Genomic DNA, 12,875 nt, shown 5'->3' on the forward strand with positions numbered 1-12,875 from the left:
TTTTTTTCGCATGAAACTTATTTGAATTAAGAACAAAATACACATGAATACAAATACTAATAAAGAAAAAAAGAGAAGAAAATAAGGAGATAGGTGATGATTATTGATAAGGTTAGAGTGATGGGCTAATAGTCTTGTGCAACGACAGTGGGTTCACCTCTGTCAAGTTGGTGATAGAAATTCTTAGATCTTTTCTGCATATCCCAATGCCGCATCTTAAAAGCACCACCTGCTGCAAATGCCAACACAAATGCAATTACTAAATCCTTGATAAGCATTGGACCTCCCAGCTGGATGTGTTGAATTGTTCCTCCCATTTTCCAATTCATAGGAATGTCATACAAACTAGAGGATTCACCCACGAGGCCTGGGTTCGAATCTAGGCAGAGTGTTTATTTCACTATTCTTAGAGTCATATTTGAGTTAAGCTAATATTGATGCACTCAAAGACTTCAAATCATGGGTTCGCCTCTGTCTTCATCCATCCAACGCCCCCAACCCCTGTACCTTGACCACTCCATCCCTTGCCATGCCCGAGGCCCCCCTCCTATCCTTATATATAGTGTTTTGCTTGATTACATATAAATAATGTTGATAACACAATTTTTTGTTTACCTCACTGTGGAAATGCTGAAAACTAAAGTTACTGAAGGTATGAATTCGATCTATTTTCATACTTAATTATTGTCGATTTCAATTGTCATAATCTCACAGAGCCAAGGCCCACGCTTTCTTTTTCTCTTTATTTTGGGTCGTTTTCAGTTTACTTTCTTATTAATTGCAATAATTATTTATCTGTCATATAATCGGTCCTAATAAAATATAGTAATCTCTCTGTTTTAAATTAATTAGTTTGATTTGACTGAAGTTTAAGAAAGAAGATGTTTGTGTAATTACGGGTTATAAATCATTTTATTAAGAATGAAATAGATATTTTAAAGTTAAATTATTACTAAAAATATAAATATATTATTCTTTTTTAGATTGACTAAAAAAGATGATGGGATATGGTGGTTGAAAACTAACGGACACAAATGTAATTTTCAACGTAAAGAAATGCAAGGATAGAATAGTTGAGCACTACTTCTACTATCATCATGTGACCTCCCACTTGATATTTTATTCTCAACTACCAAATCAATTACTTGGTTAATCACTAAGCTGATATTAATAAAATCCTGATGATTTTAACGATTCTTTAAAAATCGTTAACATGAACACGTGGAAGTGATAACACGTATTCAAGTATCAAATGAGACAAAAGGTTATCATATCGTTAAAAGATATAATGAGATGAATGAAATCATGGCTCTTAACAAAAAAATTAAGGGATACTATTATTTTATTTGTATTAAATTTTTTAAAATTATTTAACTTGTTTCTAAGTTTGATGAACATCAAAGATGTGATTGACAAGTTTGACCTCTCAGGCGTTTCATGCAGCTCATATTCGTCATTCCAAATTAAAAGGAAAGAAGCTTAATCGAAATAAATAATACGATTCTTTTTCTTTATGATCGATTAATATAAATTTCAATCGCTTCAAATTAAATCACTTTCTACTCGACAATAACCCTAAATTAACTAGCTCAGTTCATAATAATACTGGTAAAGGAATGCATAGATGCTTCATACTAGAAACCAATTCTAATTTCTAGCACTAGAAAGAGAGAAACAATCAACTACCTACTAACAGTCTATTATAATCCTTGACTTCCATGCTCTCCTATCTAGGATCATATCCTCAATGAGCTAAAAATCTATTATGTTATGTCTAATCACCTCTCTCCAATTCTTCCTCAATCTACCTCTCCTCAAACTTACTACTGTCAATCTCTCACAACTCCTCATTGGAGCATCCATGCTCCTCCTCTTTACGTGCCAAAAATCAAGACGTGACTGTGACTTCACTAGTTATCTGACATGACAAAATACTTTGATTCCATTGCAAAACGAAAGTATGTAATGTTACTTGATTTTCAAATACAAACTTGAAGCATCTCTCATGAGATACAAGTCCTGGCCTACACTAATCAGCTGAGCAATTACAAGAGGATCAGCACTAACATTGCAGTTGATTTAACAATCTGCATGCACTAGGGAATTTGCCATTATTCAGTATTTAACTAAAGGCGTAAAGATTTCACTTCATTCATGAATGATAGTATCCGGGACTCATCCTTTTGGATGCCATCCTGTCCGCATATGCCACTACTGACATCCACTCCATTGGGTTTAAGAGCAGAGAGAGCTTCACAAACATTCTCCGGGTTAATTCCTCCAGCCAAGAGCCATCCATGTTTGCTTCTAATTGATGGTAGCTTAAACTGAGCCCAATTAAACCCTTTGCCACTGCAAAAGTATGTCAGTACTGTTAGTGGTTTGATTCCTATCTCATCAGATTCAGTATCTCGGCAATGCTAAAGTTACAATAAACAAGTTTGTTTTGGAACGAATGAATCCAAAAAAGGAGTTTAATCATACTAGCCAAATGTAGTTACATCTTTGTCAATTATCTCCATATGGGGTGGGATTAAGCTTAGTCTAAAAGAGAGTGCATGATTACATACACAGCCATGCCAATGGCAGGTTTATACATAAGGAAGAACTGTACCTGCCACCTTTGGCACTGTCCACTAGAATCCAATCAACCAGAGAAGACTCCTCATCCGAAACAGAGTTCAAAAGGCCTCCCTCTTCATTTGCATGAAGAACGTATACTAAACGTTTCTCTCCGACTAAAACTGGAAAAGCATCTCGAGAACCATTTCCATGAAGCTGCTCAATTTGAATGTAATGTGGATTTGAGTATTGAAAACAAGAAATTCGTAATGGTGAAAGATAGACAGTTCCTCACCTGCACCAATTCAAGGTCTGCTGCATCAGAGCACCTTAGTATTGTGTCAGCATTATCATCTACAAACACACCAACTGGCTGAGCTCCATAGTCCCGTGCAACCTTCGAGATTTCCTTTGCAGTAGAAAGTGAAACGGAACGTTTTGAGTTAGGCCATATGATCATACCAATAAAATTGGCTCCAGCTTCTGCTGCAAGAGCAGCATCTCTAGCTGATGTAATTCCACACATTTTGACTAAAGTCCTACTTTCTCTTTGCTCTGCTTGAGCCGAGACCCGTGCTGACTGATTTAAGGTGCACATAAATCTGTTCCTGGAGGAAGTCCTCAGTCGTGCTCTATTTGTAGTGTATACTTTTACATCGAATAGACCTGTAAAAAGAAGCTTTGGCAAAAGAATGATGTATCATTTCTATCATATTGTACTTCAACTAGAACTCTGTACCAGTTTTAAAAGAATCTTAAGGAAAAATCATAATAAGTTACTTTTCAAAACACCTATCAACTGCAAATTTGCATCTTTCCACATATTGGTAATAAGAAATAGAATATGAGAAGGTCAAAAAGAAAACTTTCTCCGTAAGATTAAAAAAACTCAAGAAAAAATGAAATAGTGGAAAAAGCAAGCAAGCTTAACTCGAGAATAAATGTTTAGGTGTAAGCTTCCTATCCCAGTCCTGGTTCGCTTCTCTCTTTTGCTTGTGTGAAAAAAGTTAAAAAGGACAAACAGAATAAGTAATAGTTGTGGTGATTTCTCCTTGGTCTTCACATCACATGCTTTCTCAAGAGAATTCAAGGTCCTACAATTTCCTACTTATTATCTCCTGAAATTACAGATTATTTCTAACAAAGGTTTACTCTCTTTTTCTTGTTTTCTTTTTCTATTTCCGTTTAGGGTGGGGGTACTATAAGTGCAAAGAATGCCCATATAATCCAAACTTCCACTTACCTTGATTTCTGGGAATGCCTATTACTCTTGGTTGAAGCTGAGCTCCCATGTTGAACACTGAAAAACACAGAACTATGGCTAAGACAAATTAAATAGCAATGTTATGTGCTCTAATGCCACTCAGACAAATTATTAAATAAGGACCTCAGAAATTGACAGAAGTAGATTTTTGAGAACATTAAACAAATTTTATCTGCTAAATAACAGCTCTTAGGAAAAGTAAATATCATAATGGCACGTCCACGGGGAATACACTTGCTTCTTTGTTTATGTAAAAATAGGAAGAGCTTTCAAGGTGATGGATGATATGCACTTTGATAGAGATCCAACGCTCTTTTGCACACTGCACTGAGGAACACCCCACATCTCTTAAAATCTAAAATCTACTATTGGTATCAGGATGAGACGACACTTGTATAACTTGACAGTTAGATGTTGTCTATTGCTTCTCATACACTGACACACTCTTGGAGCTCTGCCATATTAGAAAAAGTGTATTTTTAAAGAAGGATGAAGAGAAATATAAGGTAATGCAGAACCTGAGAGCATCATTTCTTCCTAATTCCGTTCTACCACTGTAGTGCTATGCAAGAGAGGAGAAATGCCGTGAAATAGTCCTGCTACTCATCAAATTTAGGAACTGGCCAAACAGAGGAATTGCTAACACATTCTAATAACTAGACTAGTCATCTTATACTAGTTATTCAACAAAGAAACCCAATTAACATATAAGCAACTAAAATCCAGACACTGCAAAGCAACATAGACCATAAAAAACATGGAGATATCCAGAGCATTTCAATACATGATTAAAATCTAGAATAAGTACAAAATAGATAGAAACAAAGGATATCTTATGTTTGTTCAGAATCTAAGGGGTCGTTTGATCTGGGCTTTGGAAGAGCTAATACCCACAGATAAAAATGATCAGCATAAGCTTATAAAACGATCGGTCGGGATTTGAGAATAATTAAATTCCATGTACAAAACAGCATTAATTGATAGACCATTGGTTGCTCCTTTTTGTTTTCCTCACAAATAATACCTGCATAAGTTATGCGGGAATTTACGTATTATTTTATGCCGGATAGAATGTGAAATAAGAATGTGGATATCAGAATACAACGCTTCAGTCCCAAACAAGTTGGGCACGGATAATAGTAATCGATTAGAAATGCTAAAATGACAAAATTAACCCTCACAATAGTAAGAATTTTTTTACGTTATTTAAAAAATAAAATATTTTAAATGATACATTGTATAATAATATGTAAAATATCAAACTAAACATCATAATCCCTACATTATGCAATCCTTGCATTACTACTCCCTAAATTACTAATCCAGACATAACTTCAAAGAACGGTTTAAAGGAATTGAATGGAGGACTAAACGTACGAGGCCAATTATAAGCCAAGATGGGTTTCCTCTCTTTGAGTAATTTATAATGCATATTCAGTGGGCAAGTTTGATCATATTTGGATGTCAATCCCTATAGAAGTAAGCCTATCGACCTTGAACAATAGTGGCAGGTCATTGTACTTATGGAAGAAATGGATTCCAATTGTGGTAGGACAGGTTCATGGAGTTGTACTATTACTTGTTTTAGGAGGGATTGGTGATACTATGTAATCCAAAAGAGAAAATAGTTGTGCACAGATACTTGTCACAGCCATTGACATTGTATAGATGAGAAATTTTTTCAAGATAGCATTTTCTTCATGGAGATACTAATTGACTCTCTGAAAAAGACTGATTCTATCATTCTACAGATACTACTAACAAAGAGTTAATTCTGAACACTTCAAATCCAAAGGAAAAGAATTTGCAGACTTACAAGAAGATCGAAATGAATTGATGAAATGCTATTGATTGAGCTGAAGTTCCAAGAACTAGAAGAGTCAGGTATGCAATCTTTTCAGGGTTATCAATTCAGAAGATATTGTTGCATTCCTAGAATTGATTTGTCGAATTTGTTAATTTCTAAGGTTGGAAGGAAATGTCTACAAGAATTTCTGACATTCCTATTCAAAACAATGTGCAAGCTTGACTTACAAAATGCACATAGTATCATTAGCCAAATGTACCTAGTACAAGATAGACAAGTTGTTTTGCTCAATTTGTTAATAAGATGCTTGCATTTCCCTTTTGATTTCTGCCTTTCGTTTTCGACATAGACATAAACTTCAGATAACTAGATAAGCCAACATTAATTTGTGAACTCAAGAAGAAACAACTATCCTTTCTAAAGCTACATGGAATCTCATCTACTTTATGAATTAAATTTCCATGGTCCAACTTCTCTTCTAACAGCACACCGATAGTTCTTTGTAAAATTTATTTCCAGTTTGAGAATGAACTAAAAATACAGCATGCTTGTTGTCGCCAATGATACATCAATCGTTTACCCAAAATAATAAATTAAGCATAAAACAGTAGCAATAAATCAGATGATACATCAATCGTTTACCCAAAATAATAAATTAAGCATATAACAGTAGCAATAAATCATTCCAAAGTTTGAAAGAATGGACCTTTAATAGCCAATTCCAATATATTCAACTCTGCGTCGAGTCAAAGCAGGGCAACCTAAAAAAAAATCTCAATCAAAAATCGAGCCGGAGTTACAAACGGAAACCCGATAAAACGCGAACCACAAAGAGATGGGTTCTTTGGTTACAGAGGAATGAACCGATGGTAGTTGGACTGATTTTCACCGGTAATGGAGATGGAGAACGGCGTACTGTGTTGCTGACTGAAGGTGAGAGCCACCGTATTCAGTCCCTTCGATATCTATATCGGCTAATTTGTGATTGGAATTATTTAAATCAAATGTTCGAATTATTTTTACAATATAAAGTTTCAATAATTAATTTTGTGATTCTCTCGTGTTCAAATTTGATTAGAACTCATGATTTTATTTTTTAATTATAAATAGATAAACTCATTTATCTACGGGGTTTTGAACACCCAAAACTAGTTTTTTCTAATCTAGAAAATATACAAGATTTTCGAATACTAGCAAAATTTATTTAGGGGTGTGCAAAAACTGAACCGATCGATAAATTGATCGAAAAAGGTGTTATTGATTTATTATTATTGGGTTATTGGGTTAACGGTTATTTAATGATTTTATTAAAAAAAAATTATTAGGTTATCAGTTCGATATTGATTTTTTAATATTGAGTTATTGAGTTAACCGATAACCCAATAAAAATAATAATTTATTATTTTAATTTTAAGTCATACATAAATATCAAACAAAAAATATTAATATAATCACTATATTAGACTATAACTATAAGGACCCTGCACAATTAACATTACTTAATTAACTATGTTCTCTCCATTTATCCTTTAGGTTTTAGTATTACTTTAGTCTTTAGGTTCACAACGTCAAAAATCTAAAGAACTAAGAACGACAACAACAAAGTTTAGGCAACGACTAGGGTTGTGAATTACGAGTATTTGATATACTCTTACTACAATTAGCAGATTTTTTGCACTCAATGAGTAATTAGATTTCTCTCTTTTTTATTTCGCGTTAAATTGCTGGAGAAGTCATATATTTGTTTTGAAATCATTTTCTTATTGGTTAAACCGAAAATCGAAACGTTAAAGACCAAAACCAATAACAAATATTTTATTGGTTTGGTTTAGTTATCGGTTTAGCATATTTAAAAAGCGAAAACTGATAAATCGAACCGATACTACTTAAAACCAAGCCGAACCGATTTCAAGTATTGACAAAATAATTTGATTATTAATATGAAATTTTTGAAAAATATTACAAAATTAGAGTCTGATCTATTGAAAATATTTATTTATGCTTCAAAAGGCATTGACTTGAATTATATTCTAGCAATATATTTATATCTTCTAACATATATTTCTGAAATAATAATAACGTTATTTTTTTAAGATAATTTTTTTTTCGATTCATAAAAAAATTGGAAATATTTTTAAATTATGTGAAGTTGAACAAAAATGCTTCTAATTAATATTTGATCCCAAAATGCCCTTGTAATTAATAGGTTGATCCAAAATGTTTAATATTATGTTATTTAAATGGATCAAAAATGTGTTTTTACCTATTTTCCCTTTTAAATATATTTTACTATTACATAATCAAATTCGAATTTCTCTTTTTTTTTTAATGCTTTAACTAATAACTAAGGAGATTTTTTTTCCTTCAGTCTCATTTTAACATTATGACTAAGAATAACTTCATCCACTTTTTTTCAACTGATAGCATAAGTAATATATATAAAATCATAGTATTTTTATCATTAATTTTTATTTAGACAACAATAATAATATAATAAAATAAAATTATTGTTATTTCTTAATCTTTTACGAATTGAAGGAGGATAAATATTTTTCAACTAAATAATATTTTTATTTTATTTTCTTAGTGGTACGTAAATTTTAAATCAAACTATTGATTCAAGTAATTTTTTTTAATATCACATGATTTAAAGATATTTTTAATTTTTTTTCATATAAAGAATAAAAGAGCATGGATATCAGTTTTAGACTCATGAAGTCAAATTGTGTCACGTAGCCACCAGATCTATCCGTGTGCACCTTATCAGTTTGCCACGATTTTATATCCTCACGAATTTTCTATGCTTTGAACAGTACCCCTAACAATTAACATATGTTGTCACTTGTTGACTTCTTGGAAATGGAAGGTCATAAAAATTAATGTCTCCTAGATGAGAAACATTGAAAACTTATGCAAAGATATTATCCCTAATCCCATAATTTCTTCTTATGACAATTTTATTTAAAATAATTCTTTAATACAAGAAAATTAGACTAACTTCATGGTCATGAATTAAGGAGTTCAAGGAGGAATTAAGAAGAAGAGAACAACCTTTATTTTAGTCCAAATTGCAATAACTTATACACGTATCTCAATTAATTTGAAATAATATCTCACACTTTACGATCTTTCATTAATAATATATTATGTAATTTTATTCGCCATAAGTACTAGCACAAATTCTTCCACCAACAATAAGTTATTATGTAACTCTATTCGTCAAAGATTAAGAGAGACTGAAAATCCAATACTGATATTCATTATGTGTGGATAATAATTAACACATCAGTATTCAATAAGTAAAAGGTAGGAAGAGCAAAGATCATATAAAAAAAGAGCAAAAACTAACAAGCAATTTCTTTTTTGTTCAAATCCAAGGAAGAAACTTGATCATCAGTAGTATCCATATTTTCAGCAACCCAAGCCAAAGATCTAAGGTTCCATCTCAAAATATTATCAGTCACCTCACATGTATCATCTCTACAACTAATTTCTGGAATATCCACAACATATGACTGAATAGCCACTGTCTTATAGTAATTACCAATTATATGATCTTCTTTTTCTTGATGATCTTCTTGTTTATCCTCATGCAAAGTGATAGTAGATTTGAAATTCAAGAAGCTATGATCAGCATCAAGAATACTAAACACACTTACATGCATATCATCATCAAGAATATCCAATCTTTCTATGCTTTTTTTACCAGGAAATCCAGAAACTAAGTTCACTTCTCTTATACTACCAACACCACCTTCACCAGAGATTAGTGTGCAGCTACTAATGAAATTCTTGTAACATTGTGGCTTGTCAAATTTTCTCACTAAAGACCATACTAAAGGAAGTGGTGCATCAATGACTTGGACTAAAAATGAAGAACATTGTCTTGGTGAAAGTTCATGAGTGTGTTGAAGTTTGATCATTTCTTCTAAAGCTTTTGAGTTTTTTGGTTGATTTGTACATAACATGATTGGATATTGTATGCATGTGAGGTTTGAGTAAATGTTTCTTTGCTCCATAGTGGATTTTATTGTTTTGCTTTTATAGAGGGTGTGCTGAAATTTTATTCGGTGTGCATTCGAAGAATAGCGTTTTTCGAGGTTCTATACTAGAAGTATCTAATGCGAAAGTTCGAGAAGTAGGCGGTTTTGGTTCTGTGATGAGGATTTAGTCCAACAAGAAAAAATAGACGTAATATATTTCATGTCTTAGGTCACATATAGGGTCGATCGACTTGCTAGTTTTCAAGTTGCCTATTTTGTTGCAGAAATTCTGCACTAAAGTTACAATCATCCTTGGATGCTTCTTAGAGGTTTCTTATTGCACTTTTTATCCGTTAAAGTATATTTTATCGTTATCTCATACTTTTTTCTAGTACTCCGTCGTGATTTCTTATTTAAAGGATTTAAACTAAGCTTTGACTATGAATAAATGAATACTTATTACTTTATCTAAAAAAGATATATCATTTTATTATCACTATAGATAATTTAGCTTTTAGATTTATATTTTTACTCTTAATGAATAAATAATTTACTGTCACATAAATATTTTAATATTATTTTAAATCACAAATTTTAAAGTATTTTTTCTTAAATATAGTTCCAAATTAAACAATTTCACGGACTAATATTTAAGTATTTTTTTTATAATAAAGGTGGGTGATGTATACGTGTACTCTTCTGGAGCTGCCACGTACTCAACTGAAGTTGTTGAATGGCAACTTTTCAAGATCTTACTTCAGAAAAAGCACTGTCATTTGTCTCATTTTTTAACCGGCTAATAATTGAGCTATATTTTATTTTTTTCTCTAAAAAATAAGGTCTTACTGTCCCTGAATTGGAATCCAGGTTAAAGAAATTAGATTGTGATGTCAATATCTTTTATTCACATATTTTGAAACTGTAATCATCGAGTAAGATTTAAGAAAAAGTTTAGTTCTTTAGTTGAAGTAATAGTCCAGTTTTTGGTTCATGTATTATTAATTAAACTAAATATATTTAACTTATTAAATTAAACATGTAAAATTTGATCAAGCACTAATAGGGGAGTTTTTTTTTTCATTCGGTGTCTGATACCGTATTGAAGTATTGAAGCCATATTATTCTAGATTCGCGTTATAACTTGTATAGGGTCTCATTGGAAGGGAAGCACTCATGGTAAAGATTTGTTTATACCCAAAGCTTGAACATAGACCTCTGATTAAGTGAGGAATAACCTTATCGACTACATTACATCATTTAATGTCAGAAAGAGCCGGAGACGGGATTTTCCAAAAATAAATCTGAAAATTCACAAATTAATGATATTCCGAAACAAACGTAGCCGTTTGTTTTCTCATAATATAAAAAAAGTACTACTATACTAATAATTTCAAGAAAGAATTCGTTGTCCTTTGAGTGGATGACGTAGAAACAAAATTCTTTATACTTTTTACAAACGGAAAATATAATTGGCAAGACAGATTTTTGGCACGAAATGACACGAGCAACAAAAATAAGGTATTTTCGTAATTTTGGTGAAAAGTTAAGGGCATTTGGGTAGATTTATTTATTTCGTGTACCTAAATTACCCTCAAAAGTAAAACCACTTTTAATACTTTTAAAACTACAACTGTTTAAAACTTAAACCACTTCTGAAAAGTCCAAGTTGTAATTATTATTTATTTTACACTGCCCAAGAAATTTTTATTTAATTTCATACTTTATTGAGTTTTTTCATTTTTTTTGGGTAAGGTTTACTTCTATTTCTACCAAGTCTGGGTCTCCATAAGTTGTCATTTTAAATAGCGTTTTTTTGTTTCCTTTTCGTTCATAATTTTAATTTGGAATAATAAATCAACGACAAATCCGAGTTGATTAAACTACCTTTGTTCAAATATATTTGTTTTTTGTCAATTTTTTTCTTCATTCACAAGAACCCTATATTTAAATATATCAATCTTCTATATAGGGGTGTACATGGTCGGGTTGGTTCGTGTTTTTCAAATATCAAACCAAACTATTTGTGTCGGATTTTTAAATCTACAAACCAAACCAAACCAATAAAACTCGAGTTTTTCAACCTCGGGTTTTTTTGGATTTTTTCGGGTTTTTCGGGTTTTCGGATTTTTCCGCTAAAGTATTCATATAAACATATAATTTACTTGTACTTCAAAAATTTCTCCAGTCCTACCAAAATACAACTATCTAAGGTGTTTCTTAAGAATACAACACAAACAATGACATGATTAATGACACTAAAATATTTGAAAAAAATAATAATAATGAAATTGCGTAAAATAAATATTGCAAATTAACAAGTCATAATGAAAATGATCATAATTTAAAAGTACTAAATCATGCTAAAATAAGTTTAATAAGTATTAGTTACATGACTAAATATTAAAGAAAATTAAAATTAGATTATGTACTTTAATTGTCTAAACCAATGTAAAACCAAAGAACAAATATTCAATATTATTATCATTCTTAGTGTTAAATTGATTTTATTTTTGCATTAGTATTAATTTGATTTTGATTTAAGTTTTATTATAATTACCAACATTTATGGACTATAATTTTTATAGAACTATTCAAAATTCTAAGTTTCACACTTGAAATAATATATTAAAAGATAAAAACTATAAAAAAAGTATAAGAAATATTAAAAAATTATATCAAAGTAAATATTTTTATTTATAAAATAAAATTTTAAAATTATATATATAATGTCGGGTTGGTTTTTTTCAGTTAAAATCAAACCAACCCAAATATAGTCGGGTTTTTTTTTTCAACACCAAACCAACCATTAGTCGGTTTTTTTTTTTGGTTTGACTCGATTTGTGGTTTGATTCGATTTTCGGTTCGATTTTGTATACCCCTACTTCTATATATTGTAGTTGACAAGAATGTGCAAGTTTGACCATTTGACTTAGTGATAGTTTATACCGTAAATACAAATGGTTGAATATTGAAATATTCCAATGAAGAGTGAAATTAAGCTACAAAAGTATTGTGGAGTCATGTTATTTAAAGAACTATATATACTTATGTTATAAATCCAACAACAAAATGAATTCTTGATCAACAAATTAAAATAAGAACGGATGAGAGTGAAGAGTGAAGTTAAAGGAGATAAAAAGAGTAAAGTAAGAGAGAGAGTAAATTATTATTAAAATGTCAAAGGTGATTTTCTTTTTTGGAGGAAAATACAAGCGGTTTTGAAGCCAAAGGGACAGTTTTATTATTTATCTGTGTCTTG

The 12,875-nt window shown here is 31.1% G+C and overlaps 2 protein-coding genes across 3 annotated transcripts; both read right to left on the reverse strand.

Annotated features, from left to right (window-relative positions):
- Positions 1-1,925: 1,925 nt before the first annotated feature.
- On the reverse strand, positions 1,926-6,403 carry LOC125835227 (N-(5'-phosphoribosyl)anthranilate isomerase 1, chloroplastic-like). 2 transcript variants are annotated; one of them, XM_049514354.1, is made up of 5 exons: positions 6,340-6,403; positions 3,806-3,862; positions 2,858-3,228; positions 2,615-2,778; positions 1,926-2,352 (listed from the first exon to the last, which is right to left on the reverse strand). In XM_049514354.1, the coding sequence occupies exons 2-5, from the start codon at positions 3,852-3,854 to the stop codon at positions 2,127-2,129; spliced, it is 810 nt and encodes a 269-aa protein (XP_049370311.1). In that variant the 5' UTR covers positions 3,855-3,862; positions 6,340-6,403; the 3' UTR covers positions 1,926-2,126. The 2 variants fall into 2 exon arrangements, with proteins under 2 accessions (XP_049370311.1, XP_049370310.1); XM_049514353.1 differs by lacking the exon at positions 6,340-6,403 and adding an exon at positions 4,345-4,372.
- A 2,574-nt stretch (positions 6,404-8,977) lies between these two features.
- Positions 8,978-9,556, reverse strand: LOC125835278 (abscisic acid receptor PYL12-like). The gene has a single exon (XM_049514409.1). It carries the CDS (start codon positions 9,554-9,556, stop codon positions 8,978-8,980), a length of 579 nt encoding a protein of 192 aa, XP_049370366.1.
- Between the last annotated feature and the right edge of the window lie 3,319 nt (positions 9,557-12,875).

The sequence above is a fragment of the Solanum verrucosum genome, unplaced genomic scaffold (assembly GCF_900185275.1).
Source record: "Solanum verrucosum unplaced genomic scaffold, falcon-dt-bn FXZP01001278.1, whole genome shotgun sequence".
Classification (NCBI taxonomy): Eukaryota; Viridiplantae; Streptophyta; class Magnoliopsida; order Solanales; family Solanaceae; genus Solanum; species Solanum verrucosum.

Bases quoted from the DNA above. Each gene is read 5' to 3' on its own strand.
- LOC125835227 (XM_049514353.1), bottom strand. The intron at 2,779-2,857 runs GTGAGGAACTGT...CAAATTGAGCAG, and splicing joins CAGACCTTGAATTGGTGCAG to CTTCATGGAAATGGTTCTCG. The intron at 2,353-2,614 runs GTACAGTTCTTC...ATACTTTTGCAG, and splicing joins GACAGTGCCAAAGGTGGCAG to TGGCAAAGGGTTTAATTGGG.
- LOC125835278 (XM_049514409.1), bottom strand. From the start codon at position 9,556: ATGATCAAACTTCAACACACTCATGAACTTTCACCAAGACAATGTTCT.